The 24573-nt window shown below is 35.0% G+C and overlaps 1 protein-coding gene across 1 annotated transcript in view; it reads left to right on the top strand.

The window, feature by feature from the left end:
- Positions 1-10258, top strand: part of ZNF804B (zinc finger protein 804B) — a 447143-nt gene extending 436885 nt beyond the window's left edge. Inside the window, exon 4 of the mRNA XM_073809743.1 lies at positions 5580-10258. Coding sequence (XP_073665844.1) covers positions 5683-9240 — 3558 coding nt within the window. The 5' untranslated portion in view covers positions 5580-5682 and the 3' untranslated portion in view covers positions 9241-10258. The remainder of the gene's footprint in view (positions 1-5579) is intronic.
- Positions 10259-24573: the final 14315 nt, after the last annotated feature.

The following is a 24573-nucleotide window of genomic DNA, read 5'->3' as shown; positions in this document are numbered from 1 at the left end:
ATTAATGCAGTTAAATTTACCACACAGTGCCGTTTAAGTTGACAATTATAACAAGCATTATACTAATACATTCTTGTAGCTGAAAAATAGAAGTTTTACATGAGCTTAGAACTGCTGAACGTTTTGAAGTGAGGAGATTGTTACCTGGAACTCAATTACATTTGCAAATTGTGATTTGTGTTCATATGAATCATAATGTAGAACACTAATGTAGCTAATTAATGTAGTTGACAGCATTCTGGTGAATTGTAACACTTATAGCTCTGTGCCAGAATTTAAACTCCTATTGTTTAAATGAAAAACAATATACAGGACTTCCCTGGTGGTGCAGTGGTTAAGAATCTGCCTGCCAATGCAGGGGACACGGATTCGAGCCCTGGTCCAGGGAGATCCCACATGCTGCAGAATAACTAAGCCCGTGTGCCACAACTACTGAGCCTGTGCTCTAGAGCCCGTGAGCCACAACTACTGAGCCTGCGTGCCACAACTACTGAAGCCCATTTGCCTAGAGCCCATGCTGTGCAACAAGAGAAGCCACCGCAATGAGAAGCCTGCCCACCACAACGAAGAGTAGTCCCTGCTTGCCGCAACTAGAGAAAGCCCACATGCAGCAACAAAGGCCCAAAGTAGCCAAAAGTAAATAAATAAATTTATAAAAAAAGAAAAACGATATACAATAAGCTTGGGAGTGAACAACTCAATTATATTGGCATAAAATATTAGACCTCATATTTACTTTTAAGAAAATATTTATTTTTTAGGATCAATTATGAGTAAAGACACAGTATTCAGCCTTCAAATATTCATGTATTTGCACCACTGTCTTAGAGTAATTTAATTTGCCTATAAAAATATAAGAAAATATAATCATATTAACAATAAATGAGAAATTTGGTATAAAGAAAAAATAAAGGTTGGAAGACCATGTGTCCAGAGGTGAGGTTAATACAAAAATGCATGCTCTTAGGGAGCATATGATCATAGAAACAGGACACATATCTGGTACTGAATCTGGTACTGAACTTTTTACTTGCCAACACAATGAAGATCTTAAAATATATTATTCAAACACATTGTCAATAAGATATCAGACAGCCCTTGTCAAAACAGGACTTAGAAGGAAAAGTCTAATGGTTATTAGGTGGCATGCAGGAGAAAATTGAGGGAAGATATTTAATTCCCGGGTGATTAATTATGAGGTACAAAAAAACTGAAAAAATAAGACAAGGCTTGCTATAGAGATACACACTTTAGATAGGTTCTTTAAGGCCACACAACGAAAAATCTGAGTAGCCTTAATGTAATTTTGGTTCATCTGTTACTATGCAAGTTGTCACACTTTGACATTTCTCCTTACTGATTCTGTATTTTCTTTTGGAAGAAATAGACAAAGGATCAGAGGAGCCTTAATGATGATGATAGTGATGGTGATGATGCTTTCATTTAGAAGTTCTAAGTCTGTAGATCTACCCATGAAGTGTCTTCCAAAGTAAAAGAAATTAACAGATATACTCTACTGGGGTTGAGCTGCCCTTTTAAAATCTTATCAATCAAACAGACACAAACCTAGCCATATCCTCTATGGAGTAGGTAGGCTCTCTAAGTCCCAATCTGATCATATTGTTAGGGAAATGATGGGTATTCAGCTTTCCAGATACATAACTTGGAACTAGGCAAATTACTTCATTCTTTTTCTATCTCCAGGCAATTGTTCTCTCTGATTATGTAGCCTCATGGCCTAAGGGAAGTCACTTAATAGCATTATTAAATATTTTCATTTTGGCAGCTGAATTGACAAGTGAAAAAAAAATCACCTGGGTTACTTCTTCCCTGGAAAACCTTTGTCCTTTATTCTCATAAAGAGGGCTTCTGAGTAAGATGCTACAGATAACAAGAAGGTTCTTCCATGGCCCTGTGGAGAAGAGAGGTGAATTTACTGGTAGTAAGAATATTTGAATCAGACTGATGAAAAAAATGACGGCAGAAAACTGTTAATGGATCTTGAAAAGGGCAGTCAACCTTGGTCAGCTCTTGGGTAGATCAACCCAACATGGTTCCTCAGCAAAACTAAAAGTTCTTTTATTGGGGGAAGGGAGAGATTCACTCTGTTTGCAAACTTCTACTATGTGTAAGTCTAAGTATAGTGCATCTTGATATGGACATTTTTTCAAATTTTAAAAACTGTAGAACCATTGATTCTGAGAATATAAAGCTCTTTACATAAGAGCTGGATAATGTGGGACATTAGGAAATTATATCACTTAAAGAAATCATGTTATTTTGATGTGCTTTGTTTCCTGTTTGGAAAATGTACTTCTTGAACAGGAGAGAATTAAATTGTGCATATGCTGAGTTACCAAGAACTAGAAGTTGGGGGGAACTATCAGAGTGGACAATCCATTAATAAGAACTAAAGGGCTAACTAATGTCATTTTAAAATTATAAATAAAAATAATTATGTAAAAAATACAGAAATAAATTAAATGTTCTAGAGGAGACAGTGAAATCATAAATGAGGGTATGACTATAAAGATTAAACCTTTAACTATGTCATAAGGCATAAACTTGAATTAAAATAATAGAATTTTAAATACCACAAAGATAGAAAACTAGGATTTTAAAAAATAATAAAAGTAAATTATATTTAAAATAGGGGTAGGGCCTTCCCTGGTGGTCCAGTGGTTAAGACTTTTCACTTCCGATGCAGGGGGCTTGGGTTTGATTCCTGGTCAGGGAGCTAAGATCCCCCATGCCTTGCAGTGTGGCCAAAAATAAAAAAAAAATTAAGATAGGGGAGATTAAAGCAATGAGATAAAAGTTTAAAGCATAAAAATAAGAGGTATAAAATATTAATAATGAGGATAAAATGTTAAACTTGTGACAAAATATAATCATAAGTGTATATTGAACTGTAAAGTGAGAACAAGAATAAGGAAAAGGAGAGCAAAATGTAATACAAAAACAATAAGAGCAAAGAGGTTTAAAAATATTTGAAAGAATATAAAAGGAAGAAGCTTACACATATTAGAAAGATGAATGGTAGAAGGAAACAGCAATACAGGAAAGAATGTTTAGACTAACATAAATCAAAGCAAGCAAATGCACAAAACTCTGCCAGAATAATAAGCAAAAATATTATATTATTAAGGAAAAAATGGAATATAAAAATAGTCAAATATCTGCATCATAATGGAATCAGAAGGGGTAGAGTGATGATATACATACACCAGACTTTTGAAATAATTTTTGCTAAGTGTAGCACAGATAATATCAGATTGAAGTTGCTAGAGAAGGTAACTTAATGCAGATGTATTACTCCTACTTACTCCAAAGTAATGGAAAATATGGAAAAGAATCTTTTTGGCACTGAGGCAAAATTCAGTGCTGCAGATATTTCTAAACCTCATCCTTCTATCCACAGGCTACAGGCACCTTTTCAAAAGACCAATAACTATAGTAAACCTCTATGCTTCCTATTTCTCTTTATGTTTGAAAGAAATATCCAGTAATTTGTATACCATCTTAGAGTATTTCCATTTCTCATATTAAATATGCCTAAACACCCTCTCTAGAGAATGTAAAACATGATTCAAAAAAGAAGATTAATGTGATGAATAAGAGAAAAGCTTTCATTATGAAATAGTTACTGTAAGGAGCAGACACTTTAAAATTTTTTCTGAAATTAGTTTTCCACAAGATTCAAAGGTGCACTACAGCTCTAAAGCTACAGACATTATTAGTTCATGGCGAGAGGACAATCTGAAATTATGAAGGCCTGGTGGCTAAAATTGTTGTTTGTAAATTAAAATTTGTATGGGTATAGTAAACAACATATTGGTCACTGTAAAATGTTGAATCCATAAAACGGAAATTAAAAACAAAATTTTTTTTCTGAACCAGAACAAAAGACTAAAAATACTAGAGTACGAATATAAGTAGTAAGACTGAAAGATATATTCATGAGAGCAAATAAATTTAACTTATAAATTCTAGGATAAGAAACTAGGACAGGGAAGAAGAAATAATCAGAGACGTCAGAGAAGAAAATGTATCTGAGCTGAAGAAAGTTGAATTGAAAGTGCCCAGAAATACTGGCAAAAATTAACCAAAAGAGATCAATTTGTAAATATGGCCTGGTAGTGTTATATATATATATAACACTTATGTGTATATATATATATATATATACAAAATTTGTTGTGTGTAATAAATATAACAAAATACATTATATATAAATAAAAAGGAAAATTTACAAAACCATATAAATACATGAGCAGATCTGTTTCAATACGAATGAAAGGAGGCTAATTAAATATGTCTCTGTAATAGTAAACATATAAAGACAGTGAAGCAATGTACATGAAATTTGGTGGACAAAAGGAATATGACACCAGAGTTCTATGACAGTTGGCTGAATAGTTAAGTAAAGGCAATAAGAATTTCTCAGATGGAGGGCTAGGAAAGGACTCCTCCCCATTAGAATTTAAGCTACATATGGAAAAGATATCAGTTGTTTTAGTACTGTTTACTCAAGCAATAAATGACTGCATAAAAATGAAGTAAAATTTGAAAATAGAAAAAGGCCGACAAAACACATCCAAGAATATGAAAATAAGGAAAAGAAAGCCAACTCAAAGCAAACACGCAAAGCAGCTCAAAGCAAACCAGCTCAAAGCAAGAAAAAGGAAAAGAAAGCCAACTCAAAATGATGTGATTTGTATTGCTTTCCCTCCAATAAGATTTGTTTTGTCATAGGGGTTTCATAGATAGAACATTAGAGGCAATTTTAATCTGAAGAGTTTCATCTCTTGTATGTATGACTCTTTCCAGTTTTCTGACTGAATTACTAGTTAAGCTCAATAGAATGAATAATCTTTAAAGATCTGTTAAAAGATAAAACATATATGCAAAAAAAAGATAGAAGAAAAATATTTTGGTGAGTAAGAAGCTAAAAAAAGGATTTCAGACTAATTGAAGATATTGAGATGGCATGTAAATGTGTATTACTTTCTTATAATTGATCAAATTAATGACAAATCATAAATAAAGAACTAAGCATCCTGTTTCAAAAGGAAACAAACATGAAAGAATTTTAAGACTGAGGAAACAAAAATTATAGAATGCTAGAACTTTAAACAAAAAAGCAAATAAAAGAGATAAGTTTATGCTTTGGAAGTGACTTTTAATTCCATTTTATTTCCTATTCAGGTGAAGGCACTGATTGGAGAACTCTTTGCAAAATAATGTTAAATCTGTATTCCAAAGAATTAGTAGGTTCTGGAGGACATAATGTGATGTAAATGCGATACTTTATTTTCTTTTGCAGCACTAGCATAAGATATTCACCTGCTATTGCTTTTTGCTAATTTCAAAAGAATCCACTTGAGATGCATTTTAGAAATAGCCACTATAAACCATAGATATACTGAGTTATATAAGCATAGTGAAATTGTTACATTACAATAGACATAGTTAATAAATAGTTTCAGAGCCCATCATCAAACACTATAAAATGTTCACATATAGGTAAGATTTCAAATCTGATGTCTTAATCATTTAAATATTTATTCTATTTACAGTGTTTCTGGAAATGGACCAGCATACAAAGCCCCCAGGGTAGCTATAGAAAAGCAACTCCAGCAAGGAATTTTCCCAGTTAAGAGTGGCAGAAAGGTATCGTGCATGAAGAGTGCTCTTCTCCTTAAAGGAAAGAATCTCTCCAGAAGCATTTCTGATAAACAGCAGTCCACCACACCAAATCAACACCAGTTACAAACGGACAGATGTTTGTTTGGAAATCAGGTACCACAAACACCCTCAAATCTTAGCAATGCAAATCACAGGACAGGAGTGTCATTTTCTTTTTCCAAAAAAGTGCATCTAAAATTAGAATCTTCAGCATCAGTTTTCAGTGAGAACACAGAAGAAACCCACGACTGTAACAAGTCACCCGTCTATAAAACAAAACAAACCGCAGAGAAATGCATGCGCTGCAGGTTTGCAAATGAAGATACACACCTCACTAAGGAAAAAGATAGAAACATCTTATCAAGCCATCTGGAAAGTATTTTACACAATACCGTCTCCGTAAGTTCTGAAATTTTGCAAGACAAAAATGACTCTGTTGATGAAACACTAGAAGATTCGATTGGCATTCATGCTTCATTCAGTAAATCTAACATTCATCTTTCAGATGTGGATTTTACTCCTTCCAGCAGAGCAAAGGAAACTAGAAATACAGTGAGAAACAGTTCAGAAAACCTCAATAATCACTCATGCCAAGCAAATGTTTCCTCCAGCCCACCAAACATTTACAAGAACAGTGATGCCAGGATATTTGAATGTTTGGATGAGCTTCCATCAATAGAGCCAAGTGAACAAAGCAGTACAGTTCATCTGAATCCCAACTCCAGAAAGGAGAAGAAAGAAAAATCATTAGATAAAATAGAAAGAGTTAGCAGAAATGTACAAAGTCTTGTGAGAGAGGCATATCCCCGTGATGTGAAGTCCAAATCACTGCCTTATCTCCACGTACAAAGCAAGGATGGCCATACCACTCTCCAATGGCCTACAGAACTGCTTCTCTTTACAAAAACAGAGCCCTGTATCTCTTATGGCTGCAACCCATTGTATTTTGATTTTAAGCTTTCTCGAAACACAAAGGATGGCCATTATCCAGAGGACTTAAAAACAGAATTGCTGAAAGAGCCCTCAGAAATGAAGACTACAATGGAAAACCAAGTCTCAGGTTTAATTAAAGACCAACAAAAACTGATCCAAGAAGATAATCCGTCTCTGAAACCAAAGATGATGTTAGCTAATCCAGATTGGGAAAATTTCCAGAGAAAATATAATTTGGGCTACAACAATTCTGAGCCCAGTGCGAGTGAACATAATTTTAGTGCAAGTGATTTGGAAATGAAAAATCCTGAAGTGCCTGCTTACCTTGATATGTCTCTAAAGAATTGTGTAAGAAAGAATAATAATAGTGATAATGAACTTAAGGAACCTTCAAGGGCCCATTGGCAAAGCTGTCAAAGGGCAATTCTAAATGATGCAAATGAGGGCCTATCTTTTTCTCCTTATATCTCCAGGACTAAAAAACATAAACTGATTTCCTGTGATCCTCATTTGGATTTTGAAGATGGGAATAAATTCACTTGGAATTCTAGTCCTTACACAGTAGGGGGCCACAGTGACCATGGGAAGGACTTCAGTGTAATTTTGAATAGTAACCACATCAGTATGACCAGCAGGGTTTCTGGATGTGGAAAAGCAAGTTACAAGAGAAGTTCTCCAAAGGTGTCTCTGAATACATGTTCTAGCCCTTCAGACACATCCCCTGGCAGTACATCCAGCTTGAGAAGTACTTGTTCAAAGCATAGGTCCAGTAGTCATGGTAGAGGTAACTTGCTCTATTTTTGTAAAAGAGAACACAACTCAGTCGAAAGGCACAAACGGAAACGCCGAAAGCACAGCTGTCTCTTCTTATCTGATGAGCTAGCAAAGAGTGACTGCCCACAGTCTGAAACCCAGAGTGACAGGGGCTGCAAGTTGTGGGAGTCAGTTAAAAATGAAAAATATTCAAAACATGGTTATGGTCACTGCAGAGAAAAATATAAACTGGGCAAAAATCAACAATTTTCAGGGTCAAAATCCAAGAGAATCACCCGTTGTGATTCTAGCTCACGGTTTTCTTGTGCTGGAAACAGTGAAAATCCACCTAATTGCCAGGGACCTCAGCACAGCAGATTGGGCTCTTACTCAAGAGACAAAATGTATTACTTAAATAAAAGTGAAAGAAGTCAACAGTCTTTGGACAGCCCTCATATTTGTGATCTGGAAAAAGTAAAACCCATGCAATGTAACTCTGGGAATATCAGCTGTCTTCTAAAGAACTGTTCAAGCAGCCCTTCAGAAACCACAGAGTTGAACACTGTAGAAGGAGACAGGACTCCCCTGACAGCCAAAGGTCTTTTAGAAAGAGTACAAGCCAAGAAATGTCAGGAACAATCAACTCATTTTGAGGTCTCTTCAAACAGCTGTAAAAATGAATCAGAGGCTCCTTCACAAATCCCATGCACAGTGCAATTGACACCACCAGGCTGTAACAGACATGCATTGCCTTTGTCTGAAAAACTACAGAACACAAGTAGAAGAAGAAAGGATAAAGGTAGTGCAATGCAAAGAACTATTGACAAAGACAAAGTCAAAAATTCCCAGACAAATGATTTTACTGTTTTAGTAGACACTGATTGTGATGATCATCTTTCTAACGGTATAATTCACGTAGTAGCAGAGTCTCAGTTACCAAACATGAAAAAGTATCCAACAACAAAAGAACAATCAGAGTCATTAATTAGTGAAGTCCAACCTTTTATTCAAAGCTGTGACCCAGTACCAAAAGATTTCCCTGGTGCTTTCTCATCTAATAGATATACTGGTGTTACTGATTCAACAGAGACCAAAGAGGACCAAATAAATCTAGACTTACAGGATGTAAGCATGCATATGAATCAGGTAGAGGGGAATATAAACTCTTACTATGACAGAACTATGCAGAAGCATGACAAAGTAGCAGATGACTTAGAAGTGTGTCATAAATCTCTCTCTCCCCCATTAATTCAACAGCCCATAACATTTTCACCTGATGAAATAGATAAATATAAGCTCCTACAGCTACAAGCCCAGCAGCATATGCAGAAACAGCTCCTATCAAAGCATCTTCGAGTTGTGCCTGCTGCAGGGCCCACTGCCTTCTCTCCAGCCTCTGCTATACAGACAGTTCCAGGTCACCAGCAGGCTTCTCTCACCACCATCCACCACACGTTCCTGCAGCATTTTGTTTCTGCTTCCATAAATGCCCACAGCAGTCACCTCCCTATAGCTCATCTGCATCCTCTTTCCCAGCCACATTTTAATCCATTCTCATTTTCAACTCTGACTCCAACCATCATCCCTGCACACCCCACTTTCTTAGCGGGTCATCCCCTGCACTTGGTCACTGCTGCTCCCTGCCACCCATCTCACATAACACTTCAGCCCCTGCCCCCTGCAGCATTTATCCCCACATTGTTTGGCCCTCACTTCAACCCGGCCACAACTTCTATCATCCACTTGAATCCTTTAATTCAACCACTGTTTCAAGGTCAAGATCTTTGCCATCATTCTTGCTCCAGTCAGATGCAACCATTAAATGGAGTGAAAGAGGCCTTAAATGTGTCAGCTCACTTGAACTAACAGGTGTTAAAGCCCCTCTTCTGGATAAATAAAACAAATTGTCACTACCTACAAAATTATGTATTTAAAGTGGTCTGATTATTATAAGATTTAAAATAGTGGTACCAATGCAAAATGTGACCAATATAGAAATATGAACTGAATTGCCAATGTTGAAATACAAGCATTTTAAGGATTTCTTTTAATTTGCAAAAATAATTGGACAAATTTAAAGTAGTTTGATGGAAAGGTAGAGGGAAACGTGTTAAAGATATTTTTGAATGAGTTCTCACATAATGTTATAAAAAATAGAAAAAAGTTAGGCAGATCATTAATATTACAAAGAAAATTAAATGAAACATAATACTCTATCTTCTAGGTGTTCGTTGAACGAGTGAACAAGTGAATGAATGAATGCATATTTGGTTTTATTTATCAGGTAATAATAAAAGGTCAGTGAAAGAAAATTATGTGTTAAAAATTGTTCGTATGGTTCACTGTTGACTAACCTTTCAATCAATACAATGTTTCAACCAATATAAACTATATTTTCATAGGAAATAAGAGATGGCAAGAAATTTTCTGACTAATTCAAATTGAAAACTACTCTTCAATGCAAAACAGTCTTATGCAGATTGTATGGCTGAGTTTCTGTGGAAGATTGAACTAACTTCATTTCACACACTTCTATGTCAAGAGAATTTTGTAATTGTAAGAATCACCAACATCTAAAATTAATAATGTTTAATTTTTGTATAAGAAAACATATATAAACTATCATTAGTATTTGATAATGCAAAATAAAAAAATAAAGTATACTCAGAGTAATATTTTGTATATATTGGTCAAACTTTCAAATATTATTGGGGCTAAAATGTTAAGTTTTCTTATTCTCCTACTCAGAAATCTGTGTTCAGCCAACATATGTATAACTGGAGAGGTAAAGCTTTGGAAATGTCAAAAATTTTACATGATATTTATTGAGAAAAATCTTAAAAGTATTCAGTGTATTTTGTTCAATTTTACTAGATATTTATGAAATACCATGAATGATGATGAATAAAATCACCATTCCTATAATTTTGCAAATGATTTTAAACATTCATCCAAAATGTTTTCTGACCCATAGAATTTGCATTTCTTATATCTGTATTTCTCAGTGGCCCTCCAGTTAAGTTTATTATTTTATATTCTTAAAAGAAAGAAAACTTGTGTGGCTGAACATTCCCCATAAGCTTGGGTTTCAGAGAAAGTCAAATTAAACAAAAATAGAGGTAATCAGTCATCACTACTGTGTGTATGATGATGCAAGCTCCTCTACCACTAGAAGATGAGAAGGATGGCTTACACAGCCTTGGCTTCACAGGAGTGAGAGCTGTACTTACTGAAGGCCTACTGTGCACCAAGATAGGTTGAGCACTAAGCCCTCATTATCTCATTTACTCTTCACAAATGTATTGGTATTTTGAGATCAGTATTATCATTCCTCCGTACAGATGAGGAAAATGAAGTTGAAAGGTTAAGTTCTTAACACTTGAAAACAGTAGGAAAGGACATCTTTGATGCTGATGAGGGAGAGATGAAGAGAGAAGAGAGAGAGAGAGAGAGAGAATAAAGTGAATTAAAACGTAGTTTCCTAGATATCACCAGAAACTTGTGGGATGGAAATTTTGACTGGAGTATGGCAGTGAAAAAGCCTAGCTTATCTAAAAGGAATAGAAAAATGGAAACAAGACATCAAATAGCAAGAAATTCTATACTTGTGTGGAACTCCATAAAAGTGTTTATAAAAGAACATTGATAAACATTGAGTGGATTCAAAAAAAATGAAATAAATGGAATATTTCTTATAAAAATAGATGACAAATGGCCCAGCACATAAAAGGAAAAGTAACGTGGATGACTGTTTCCTAAAACGGATTACAAAGCTGATGTAGCGCCAAGACAGAGTAATTCTGAGGATTCACTAGAAGTCTTATTATGAAAAAGACAACACCTGGTTAATATTTATAATTCTCTTGGTGACAATTTAACCTCTCAGTAGGTTAGAATAGAGAACCTCTACTGGGCACTTAATTTTGACTAACAAGGATAGATTGGTATGAATTGACGGCATGGAAATGACTATCTTGTATTATCAGCAATGAAAATGTTCACTGGATATACTTACTGTCTTGGACTAAGGGAAAGCAGACTTCACCATTTAAATAAAAGATAACTTGTACTCCAGGGTAGGAAATTATAAAAGTTATAGCATCACATGAGTAAAGCTGCCATTACAAAAGATTCCAATGAGGCAGAAAAATGTAGTCCTTTAAACAGTCCAATATAAATGGAATGAGGAAAACATTCAGAGTAATTGTTCAAGTACCATACATACGTAAACAGTAAGACGATAGCTATGGATCAAAAATGAACAGAGATTAAGTTAATGCCTTTTAAATATCTCATTTATTGGGAAAATCAAAAGATTTTTTTTTGCTTCTGCATACTGCTAGGCAGATGATCTAATAACAACAACAACAATAATAATAAAGTAGTGTTACTTAAATCTGATTTTGTTTTGTTTTCCCTATTAAGGAGAAAGTTCTTCAAAGTGGAAATTATAGAACCAACATGGATAAGAGTTTTGGAACATACAGAGAAAATTATTTCCTTGCCATTTCAAATAAGTTTGAATCTTCACATTTACAAGAATCTTACCATAGAATATTAAAATTTCCTAAAGAAGACCTCATGACATCAATCGTCCTTGAGAAATTAGGCAGACTGGAAGAGAAATTAGAACAAGCATCTCTACTTTTATGAAAGGAACAATATTTAATATAGGTATTACTGATTTAAAAGTTAGCATATTTATAGACAAAATTTTAAGCAGAGTGTTTAATGAAGATGAAAAGATAATCATTAGTAACTAACAGGTATACTAAAAACAAATAATACAAAAACATAAGTATTTTATTTTTCCTTTATTCACTTTATTTTCTTTCTCATTTAACAAGTATATATTAAGGACCATGTGCTAGGCAGTAATCTAACTGGTGTTGATATAATAATAATCAAAACTAGAAATAATGCCATAATATAATTTAATTCTAATTGAGTCATGCAGACAAAAACCAGAATAGACAAGTGATATAATACTATGCCAGAGGATGATAAACACTACTGAGGAAAATAAATAGGGAAAAGTAGATAATGGTGCTTGGGCAGGAGTAGTGGCTAAAGTACAATTTTAAATAGGGTAGTCAGAGGAAGCTTCACTGTGAAAGTGATATTTCAGCAAAGACCTGAAGGAAGTGAGCATTCTACGCTAAGAGAAGACCAGGTTTCAACAACTCATTGGGTATGCTTGTCATACTTAAAAGATAGTATGAGAACACTGTGCCTGGGAAAGAAGGTTTCAGAGACAGAATTATGGGAGATAAAGTCAGAGAAAAAATTTTGGAGCAAAATCATGTGGGATCATGCCAAACATTATAATGACTGGCTTCTGATGGAAACTATTGGATAACTTTAGCAGATGAGCAACATGATTCTTCTTAGATTTTACCAGGGTCATTCAGCTATTGCATTGTGAATAATTGCTAGGGGAGTGAAGATTGGAGTACGAAGGCCAATTAGTAGGTTGAAATGTTTCAGGCAAGAGAATGCAGTGACTTGCTCAGTGATAGTCTAATGGAAATGTTGAGATGTGGTGAGACTCTGGATTTATTTTGAAGGTAGGGCTGAGAAAATGTGCTTCATATTGGGCATAAGGTATAAGACAAAGAAAGGAATCAGAGGTGATATATCAGTACTTTTTGCACAAGCAACTAGGAGGATGGATTTACTGATAACTGAAATACAGAATACTGTGGGAGGAACAGGAGAGGAGAGGAGGATTGGTTTAAATATTCTATTTGAGATGCCTGTTAAATATTGAAGTGGAGATATTGAGTTGGTAGTTGGAAATATGAATCTGAAGTTTGAATAGAGGTGTGAAAAGAACAAATACTTTCAGGAATTATTAAAGTATAGAAAGAATCTGAAGCCATTAGCCTGGGTAATACCAACAGGGGTAGGTAGGGTGGATAAAATGTTCAGAGACTGAGCCCTAGTTCACTCTGATTGTAAGAGTGGAAGTAGAAGGAACCATATATCCATTCTTTTTCAGATATTTTTCCCATAAAAATGAGACCATGATGAACTTCCAAGTTTCATAGGAAAAAATCAGAACAATGTGTGCCTATAAGGCAATTAAAGAAAGTGACTCAAAGAAGTGAGAGTGATCAACCCAGTCACATGTTGCTGAGTCAGGTAAGAAGAGGATAGAAAATTAAGTATTCCTTTAGTTACGCAGAGCTTGGTTGTTACCTTGACCAGAGACATTGTGGTGAAGTGGGTAGTTGGGGGCAAAAGATAGTAAAATGTGTGGGTATTTTATAGAGAGACATTTTATGATTCTTATAAATATCCTTATGGACAATAGTCAGTGCTATATGACAAATGTGCTTTAATTGCTAGTTAAACAACTATACCCCAAGAGTATTGATACTTGGACTAATTTCATTTTCGAGGGAGGGTTGTAGAGACTGGTTACAAGTCTTTGCGTTGTAGTCTGTTATATTCAACATTTCATAAAACGTGGACAAAATCATGGAAGGCATGTCTAACAGATAGGAGGAAAACACAAACCCAAGAGGACCAGGAATGGAGTGAATGGCACAATACCATGTGAAAAAAATTCAAAAATCATAAAAATGGGACAAAATTTGAAAGGTGAAATTCAGCACGAATAAATGTCAAATCATACATTTATCTTTAATTAACAGAGCCTTGTACACATAGATTGTTGAGGAGACAGAGCCTAATTCTAGTTTATCAGTAAGATGAAGGGTTTAGTAGATTACAAGCGCCATGGGACACAGTGATGTTAAGAAGCTGGTGAAAAGTTATGAAATATTAGGTTATTCTAAAGGAATTATACAGAATTAGAAAAATGGCATTATTTTAAGTTTTTAAAATTAATTTTATTAATATATAATTTATATAACATTAAGGTGTAAACCATAATGATTTGATATTTGCATATATTGCAAAATGATCATCACAATAAGTCCATTTAACATTCATCACCGTATGTAGATACCAATTTTTTTTTCATGATGAGTACTTTTATTATTTTTTAACATCTTTATTGGAGTATAATTGCTTTACATTGTTGTGTTAGTTGCTACTATATAACAAAGTGTATCAGCTATATGTATATGTATATCCCCATATCCCCTCCCTCTTGTGTCTCCCTCCCACCCTCCCTATCCCACCCCTCTAGGTGGACACAAAGCACTGAACTGATCTCCCTGTGCTATGCGGTTGCTTCCCACTAGCTATCTATTTGACATTTGGTAGTGTATTTATGTCAATGCCACTCTCTCACTTCGTCCCAGCTTACCCTTCCCCCTCTGCATGTCCTCACGTCCATTCTCTATGTCTATGTGTTTATTCCCGTCCTGCCCCTAGGTTCCTCAGAACCATTTTCTTTTTTTTTTTTTTTTAGACTCCATATATATGTGTTAGCATATGATATTTGCTTTCTCTTTCTGACATACTTCACTCTGTATGACAGACTCCAGGTCCATCCACCTCACTACAAATAACTCAATTTCGTTTCTTTTTATGGCTGAGTAATATTCCATTGTATATATATGCCACATCTTCTTTATCCATTCATCTGTGAATGGACACTTAGGTTGCTTCCATGCCCTGGCTATTGTAAATAGAGCTGCAATGAACATTGTGGTTCATGACTCTTTTTGAATTATGGTTATCTCAGGGTATACACCCAGTAGTGGGATTGCTGGGTCATATGGTAGTTCTATTTTTACTTTTTTAAGGCACCTCCATACTGTTCTCCATAGTGACTATATCAATTTACATTCCCACCAACACTGCAAGAGAGTTCCCTCTTCTACACACCTCTCCAGCATTTATTGTTTGTACATTTTTTGATGATGGCCATTCTGACCAGTATGAGGTGATACATAATTGTAGTTTGGATTTTCATTTCTCTAATTATTAGTGATGTTGAGCATCCTTTCATGTGTTTTTTGGAAATCTGTATATCTTCTTTGGAGAAATGTCTGTTTAGGGCTTCTGCCCATTTTTTGGATTGGGTTGTTTGCTTTTTGATATTGAGCTGCTTGTATATTTTGGAGATTAATGCTTTGTCAGTTCTTCATTTGCAAATATTTTCTCCCATTCTGAGGGTTGTCTTTTGGTCTTGTTTATGGTTTCCTTTGCTGTGCAAAAGCTTTTCAGTTTCATTAGGTCCCATTTGTATATTTTTGTTTTTATTTCCATTTCTCTAGGAGGTGGGTCAAAAACGATCTTGTTGTGATTTATGTCACAGAGTTTTCTGCCTATGTTTTCCTCTAAGAGTTTTATAGTGTCTGGCCTTACCTTTAGGTCTTTAATACATTTTGAGTTTATTTTTGTGTATTGTGTTAGGGAGTGTTCTAATTTCATTCTTTTTCATGTAGCTGTCCAGTTTTTCCAGCACCACTTACTGTAGAGGCTGTCTTTTCTCCATTGTATACTCTTGCCTCCTTTATCAAAGATAAGGTGACCATAATTGTGTGCGTTTATCACTGGGCTTTCTATCCTGTTTCCATTGATCTATATTTCTGTTTCTGTGCCAGTACCATACTGTCTTGATTACTGTAGCTTTATAGTATAGTCTGAAGTCAGGAAGCCGGATTCCTCCAGCTCCGTTTTTCTCTCTCAAGATTGCTCTGGCTATTCAGGTTCTTTTGTGTTTCCATACAAATTGTGAAATTTTATTTCTAGTTCTGTGAAAAATGCCATTGGTAGATTGATAGGGATTGCACTGAATCTGTAGATTGCTTTGGGTAGTATAGTCATTTTCACAATGTTGATTCGGCCAATACAAGAACATGGTATGTATTTCCATCTGTTTGTATCATCTTTAATTTATTTCATCAGTGTCATAGATTTCTGCATACAGGTCTTTTGTCTCCTTAGGTAGAATTATTCCTAGGTATTTTATTCTTTTTTGTTGCAATAGTAAATGGAAGTGTTTCCTTAATTTTTCTTTCAGACTTTTCATCATTAGTGTATAGGAATGCAAGCAATTTCTGTGCATTAATTTTGTATTCTGCTACTTTACCAAGTTCATTGATTAGTTCTAGTAGTTTTCTGGTAGCATCTTTAGGACTCTATGTATACTATCATGTGATCTGCAAACAGTGACAGTTTTACTTCCTCTTTTCCGATTTGGATTCCTTTTATTTCTTTTTCTTCTCTGATTGCTGTGACTAAAACTTCCAAAACTATGTTGAATAATAATGATGAGAGGGGGCAACTTTGTCTTGTTCCTCATCTTAGTAGAAATAGTTTCAGTGTTTCACCATTCAGAATGATGTTGGCTGTGGGTTTGTCATATATGGTCTTTATTATGTTGAGGTAAGTTCCCTCTATGCCTACTTTCTGAAGGGTTTTTATCATAAATGGGTGTTGAATGTTGTCAGAAGCTTTTTCTGCATCTATTGAGATGATCATATCGTTTCTATTCTTCAGTTTGTTAATATAGTTTATCACGTTGATTGATTTGTGTATATTGAAGAATCCTTGTATTCCTGTGATAAACCCCACTTGATCCTAGTGTACGATCCTTTTAATGTGCTGTTGGATTCTGTTTGCTAGTAGTTTGTTGAGGATTTTTGCATCTTTGTTCATCAGGGATATTGGCCTGTGGTTTTTTTTCTTTGTGACATCTTTGTCTGGTTTTCGTATCAGGGTGATGCTGGCTTTGTAGAATGAGTTTGGTAGTGTTCCTCCCTCTGCTATACTTTGGAAGAGTTTGATAAGAATAGGTGTTAGATCTTCTCTAAATGTTTGATAGAATTTGCCTGTGAAGCCATCTGGTCCTGGGCTTTTGTTTGTTGGAAGATTTTAATTCACAGTCTCAATTTCAGAGATTGGTCCATTTATATTTTCTATTTCTTCCTGGTTCAGTCTTGGAAGTTTGTGCTTTTCTAAGAATTTGTCCGTTTCTTCCAGGTTGTTGCTTTTATTAGCATACAGTTGCTTGTAGTAATCTCTCATGATCCTTTGTATTTCTGCAGTGTCAGTTGTTACTTCTCCTTTTTCATTTCTAATTCTATTGATTTGCGTCTTCTCCCTTTTTTTCTTGATGAGTCTGGCTAGTAGTTTTTCAATTTTGTTTCTCTTCTAAAAAAAACAGCTTTTAGTTTTATTCATCTTTGCTCTTGTTTCCTTCATTTCTTTTGCATTTATTTCTGATCTGATCTTTATGATTTCTTTCCTTCTGCTAATTTGGGTTTGTTTAATTCTTCTTTCTCTAATCGCTTTAGGTGCAAGTTTAGGTTGTTTATTTGAGATGTTTCTTGTTTCTTGAGGTAGCATTGTATTGTTATAAACTTCCCTCTTGGAACTGCTATTGCTGCATCCCATAGGTTTTGGATCGTCGTGTTTTCATTGTCATTTGTTCCTAGGTATTTTTGGATTTCCTTTTTGATTTCTTCAGTTATCTTGGTTATTTCATAATGTGTTGTTTAGCCTCCATGAGTTTGTATTTTTTTACAGATTTTTTCCTGTAATTGATATCTAGTCTCATAGCGTTGTGGTCGGAAAAGATACTTGATACAATTTCAATTTTCGTAAATTTACCAAGGCTTGATTTGTGACCCAAGATATGATCTATCCTGGAGAATCTTCCATGAGCACTTGAGAAGAAAGTGTATTCTGTAGTTTGGGGATGGAATGCCCTATAAATATCAATTAAGTCCCTCTTGTTTAATGTATCATTTAAATCTTTTGTTTCCTTATTTATTTTCATTTTGATGATATGTCCATTGGTGAAAGTGGGTTGTTGAGGTCCCCTACTATGATTGTGTTCCTAGCGATTTTCCCTTTTATGGCTGTTAGCAATTGCCTTATGTATTGAGGTGCTCCTATGTTGGGTGCAGAAATATTTACAATTGTTATATCTTCTTCTTGGATTGATCCCTTGATCATTTTGTAAGTGTCCTTCTTTGTCTCTTGTACTAGTCTTTATTTTAAAGTCTATTTTGTCTGATATGAGAATTGCTACTCCAGCTTTCTTTTGATTTCCATTTGCATGGAATATCTTTTTCCATCCCCTCATTTTCAGTCTGTATGTCCCTAGGTCTGAAGCGGGTCTCTTGTAGACAGCATATATACAGGTCTTGTTTTTGTATCGATTCAGCCAGTCTGTGTCTTTTGGTTGGAGCATTTAGTCCATTTACATTTAAGGTAATTATTGACATGTATGCTTCTATTACCATTTTCTTAATTGTTTTTTGTTTGTTATTGTAGGTCTTTTCCTTCTCTTGTTTATCCTCCCTAGAAAATTTCCTTTAGCATTTGTTGTAAAGCTGTTTTGGTGGTGCTGAATTCTCTTAGCTTTTTCTTGTCTGTAAAAGTTTTGATTTCTCTGTCAAATCTGAATGAGATCCTTGCTGGGTAGAGTAATCTTGGTTGTACGTTTTTCCCTTTCATCACTTTAAATATGTCCTGCCAGTCCCTTCTGGCTTGCAGAGTTTCTGCTGAAAGATCAGCTGTTAACCTTATGACGATTCCCTTGTATATTATTTGTTGCTTTTCCCTCACTGGTTTTAATAATTTTTATTTGTATGTAATTTTTGATAGTTTGATTAATATGTGTCTTGGCATGTTTCTCCTTGAATATATCTTGTATGGGACTCTCTGCACTTCCTGGACTTGACTATTTCCTTTCCATGTTAGGGAATTTTCAATTGTAATCTCTTCAATTATTTTCTCAGACCCTTTCTTTTTCTCTTCTTCTTCCAGGAGCCCTATAATTCGAATGTTTGTGCATTTAATGTTGTCCCAGGGGTCTCTGAGACTGCAATTCATTTCATTCCTTTTTCTTTATTCTGCTTTGCATAGTTATTTCCACTATTTTATCTTCCAGGTCACTTATCCATTCTTCTGCCTCAGTTATTCTGCTCTTGATTCATTCTAGAGAATTTTTATTGCATTTATTGTGTTGTTGATCATTGTGTGTTTGCTCTTTAGTTCTTCTAGGTCCTTGTTAAACTTTTCTTGTATTTTTTCTGTTTTATATCCAAGATTTGGGATCATCTTTACTATCATTTCTCTGAATTCTTCTTCAAGTAGACTGCCTGTTTCCTCTTCATTTGTTAGATCTAGTGGGTTTTTACCTTGCTCCTTCATCTACTGTGTGTTTCTCTGTCTTCTCATTTTCCTTAACTTACTATGTTTGGGGTCTCCTTTTTTCACGCTGCCAGTTCATAGTTCCCATTGTTTTTGGTGTCTGCCCCCAGTGGCTAAGGATTTTTCAGTGGGTTGTGTAGACTTCCTGGTGGAGGGGACTAGTGCCTGTGTTCTGGTGGATGAGGCTGGATCTTGTCTTTCTGGTGGGCAGGACTGTGTCCAGTCATGTGTTTTGGGGTGTCTGTGAACTTATTATGATTTTGGGCAACGTCTCTGCTAATGGGTGGGGTTCTGTTCCTGTCTTCCTAGTTGTTTGGCATAGTGTGTCCAGCACTGTAGCTTGCTGGTTGTTTAGTGGAGCTGGGTCTTTGCATTGAGATGGAGATCTCTGGGAGAGCTTTCAGCATTTGATATTATGTGGAGCCAGGAGGTCTCTGGTGGACCAATGTCCTGAACTCGGCTCTCCCACCTCAGAGGCACAGACCTGACCCCTGCCTGGAGCACCAAGACCCTGTCCGCTATCCAGCTTTGTAAAACATTCAGGTTCAGGTATTTTGCATTACATTTGACCCATCCATTCATTGCTGGTTTCTCATTAAATTCTGGGTGACAACCTTAGGCTTCTAAAAATGCATCTAAGCATCCACTGCATAGAAGTCTGATTTTCTCCTGTTGTAATTCACTTTCTAGTCCTTGCACAGTGGCTCTGTTAGGTCACTTTTTTGATGCTCAGCAAGGCTCCTCTCCACTCCAGTCAGTGGCTCATTCCCTGCCTTAAGTGGGAAGATCAGACAGAGGGGAAAGGTTTCTCACTGTGATTTTGTTTTTTATTTCCCTGATGATTAGTGATGCTGCAGATCTTACACACACATATTGGCTATCTGTATGACTTCTTTGCAAAAATGTCTATTCAGGACCTCTGCCCATTTGTTAATCAGAATTTTCTTTTGCTGTTGAGTTGTGTGAATTCTTTATATATATTGAATGTTAACACCTTATCAGATGTATGACTTGCAAATATTTTCTCCTATTCAGTAGATTGCCTTTTCATTTCATTGACGGTTTCCTTTGTTGTGCAGGAGCTTATTAGTTTGATGTAGTGCTGCTTGTTTATTTTTGCTTTTATTGCCTTAGCTTTTGGCGTCAAATCCAAAATATCATTGTTGAGACCTAAGTCAAGGAGCTTACCACGTATGTTTTCTTCTAGAAGTTTTATGGTTTCAGATCTTACATTGAAGTCTAACCCATTTTGAGTTAATTTTTTTGTGTCGTGTAAGATAGCACTTCAGTTTATTCTTTAAGGGTATTTTTTTGAACTTGGGGAAAAAAAGACCACTTGTGGAAAACTATGTATTGTTTTAGGACACAATTATTTTTTTTAAATATTTTTATTTATTTATTTGGTTGTGCCAGGTCTTAGTTGTGGCAGGCGGGCTCTTTAGTTGCAGCTCGCTGTCTCCTTAATTGTGGCGTGTGAGCTCTTAGTTGTGGCATGCATGTGGGATCTAGTTCTCTGACCAGGGATCAAACCTGGGCCCCCTGCATTGGGAGTGCCGAGTCTTAACCACTGCACCACCAGGGAAGTCCCTGTTCTGGGACACAATTTAAGAGAGTTATTCGTGAACTGAAGTGGATCCATAAGTGGCAGACGTGGCCAATTAAGAGACCAGATTAATTTTATTTTTTTACACTGATGAATCATATGAGTTCTATGAATTTACAAAAATTATTAACTGAATACAAGTTCAATTTTCAAATATTTTAGAGAAATATTAGGTTAAATAGTTTTATTTCTTTACTTTGGCATATCTCAGAATATTTGACAAGCAATATCCACTAGACATTTTCAGAAGAAGAATAGAATATATTGAATTTCCAAAAGTAATGATAACAGAAATATATATATCATTTGCCTGTGCACCATCTCATGGAATTAATGTTTTGTAGAACAGACTCTGGGAATTGCCATGTGAAAAATGAAACCAATATGTGCATTCCAAAGAAAAGGACACTTGCTGAGGAAAGAAATAGATGGGAATAACTTTCTAACTTTAAATATCTGAAAGGTTGCACAGAGCTGTGTACTGTGGAAGATCATATTCATTCTCTTTAGGGCAGAAAAAGTAAATACTACAAAAAGGTAGGTGTTGACTCAACATGAAGAATAACTTGACAATTTGAGTTATTCATATTAAGTTGTAAAATCTGCATCCTGAAACATTTAAGAACTTTTTCACATTTGGATGAGCAAAAAGCTTAGTGATTTTCAGAATACTTTTCCCGGAATTTTGCTTGTGATCAATGATATATCCAGTTATTCTCTCGGGTAATTTCCAAATTTCAGATGGTTGATTCATAGGGCTTAGTTTTGGATTAACATTTTTCTTCTGATCATCATTTTTCTCCTGATATATTACTGCTATAGAGAACATTCTGAGCCATCCTCTTACTTCCCCCAAATTAGTCAGTGTGGGCTCAAACATTTTATTTTTTATTTCACTTAAGCAAAGGAGACTTTGAAAGAAAATGAAATAGCAAGAAGTCTAATTATATATTGAATTCTAAAATAGATTATTTTTTTTAATTGCCACTGTGATGAATTATATTTTCAGCTGTTTCTTTCCACTTACACAATTATTTATTTAACAGTTGATTTTCAGCGTTAAACCTCTTTTATGCCTATTGCTTGGTATTTATGGGATAATTCTTTTTATGCGATTACTCTTTCACACTTGACTCATAGAGGCAAGTTTTTGTATGTGTCTTAAATTATAAATGCTTAATTAAAAACTGAAAATGTTTTAAGAAAGACTGTAAAATCTTTACACACACACACACACACACACCCCTATCTATATATTTTTCTTAGAGGTTAAGAATGAGCCTAGCCTCTCTGGATTCAAGGGATAGTTAGACAAATGCTTTGTATGAAGAACTGTAAATTTGAAAAACTTCATCTACTTTTTCATTCCCTGCCATATTCAGCAAGAAAAATTAGAGTGAGTTATAAAAAAACTATATTTCAATATTTCCTTTGAGTTCACTTTTATATATGATATAAAATATAGAAAAGAATTAGAATATAGGGAATAGTTTGGAAAGTTGAAAGTTCCCAGTTCCCAGGATTTTTTCCTTAGGCAGACGTTTCACGAAATGATCCCCTGAAATTTCTATTTCATTCACAGAAAGTGGATTTGACAATGACTCCTTTTATTCAGTTTTTGCCAGGACTTAATGGAATCTCCCTGTTTTCTCTGAATAGAAATATATTCAAAGAAACTAGTCCTATACAGCTTTCCCATTAAATGGACTATTTAATCAGTAACATTACTCAGGATCATATTTCCAGCTCCGGCCGTCTCCTTAGCGCATGAAGTTTTTGGTTCCTTACAAAGTTCCCAATGATGGCAGCAACACAACTTCTAAATTTTACCATAATACTTTCAAGCTGATCTAGAAACTTGATGTATTTCAAGCATTTGGAACAATATTTGGAGATACTGGAGACGGCTCTCCCGCTTAGAGTACCACTTGGTATCCCAGTGTTCTAAATGTCAATGAATGAAATGTCCAGTGCCCTCCCCGGGCTGTATGGAGAGTTCACTGCCTTTTTATTAGTGAAACGACATTGCTGATCGTCTCAAACCAGTAGCATATTTTTCAGTTTTCCTTAAAAATTTCCCCATGTGTTTTCAGAAAGGTGGTTGAACATTCTGAAGAAAAATATGTAAATATCAGATCCAGAGAATCCAAATCTCACACATCAGTGTACGTAGCTAATGGACCTAGGAGCAAAACTGAGCTAGTGCTTATCTCTGGCCCAGCAGGGCTCAGGAGGAATTTTAATTTTGATTCTTTAAATGAATGGTCTCCTGAAAAGAAATGTGCTCTCATTGGAAAATAGAGTATTAAAAAGAAAGCACATGACCACTTCCATACAGTCGTCAGGCAAACAGTTGACTACCCTTTGTGTCTCAGACTGAAACTACTTCAGTAAGATGGAAGTTTCCTCCTAAAATATGTTTTCCTGCCAATAAACCTGGGTCTAGAGGATTTTCAAAGGTTATCATTTCATTCCAGCAAAAACATTATCCACTTCTATTAGGCAGACATTTGAAGGTGATTGCTGTATTGCTTTGGATTAAGCTATGTTAAAATGGATGCCTTGGCGGAATCGGTAGGTTTAGAATAAGCCAATAATTAGAGAGATAAGCTAAAGGATCTTTTTTCATTTTATGCAGCCATGTATCAGAGGGAGACCTCCCAATCCCTTTCTTAAATCCTTTCCCAAAGTCACTGCTTCCTTTTGCTCCTCACCCCCTTTGTTAAATAGCGAGAGCAAGACCTTCTTGACAAAAAGATAAATCAGTCAAATTGGAAATCTACAAAATACGTGTGTGTGTGTGTGTGTGTGTATACATATGAGTGTATATGTGTGTGTGCATTCTTAAAAATAGACTCTTCACTGTTTAGTTATAGATCTTGGTCTTTGTTCAAAATAATGTTTTTCAAAACATATCCACATATTGAAACAATCAACTTCAAGAAAGGTTTCTTTGCCACCATGCGAAATTGTCTATTCCTCCTATTTGTGAGAGATTATAAAATAGTTGATAATGTAAAATGGTTATGTAGCTATTTAAAACAAATTCTCACTTTAATTCTATTTAAAGTATTTACTTTGTAATTAAAGTAGATAATAATCTGACAATATCATACACAATCCAATAATTTTATTTTGTATCCTCTGTACAAAACTTTTTTTTATTATACTGTGGCTAAGTAAATTGCACTATTGTACATGCAAAGCAGCTTTTTTAGTTTTTCAATAAATTACTTGGACTGTAGTTCAATGCAATAATATTATTTTCAATAAAAAGCTTAATGGTATAAGAGTGTTAGTCATGTATTTCTAACAAAAAGCATACCAAAATATAAGAACAAAATCAAAAGCAAGATGGTATGGAAATATACTGTATTTTACACTGCTGAATTTAACATTTTATTTATTATTGTATATATTTATATTATATATTTAAAAGCTGGGATTTCTTAGGCTATTTCTTAAAATTTTAGTGTTATAAAATAAAGCTGTTTCCTCAAGCTGAAAAT

This window comes from Tursiops truncatus, chromosome 9, assembly GCF_011762595.2.
Source record: "Tursiops truncatus isolate mTurTru1 chromosome 9, mTurTru1.mat.Y, whole genome shotgun sequence".
Classification (NCBI taxonomy): Eukaryota; Metazoa; Chordata; class Mammalia; order Artiodactyla; family Delphinidae; genus Tursiops; species Tursiops truncatus.
The sequence above is the reverse complement of the archived record's forward strand: the minus strand, read 5'-3'. Positions and strand labels throughout refer to the sequence as shown.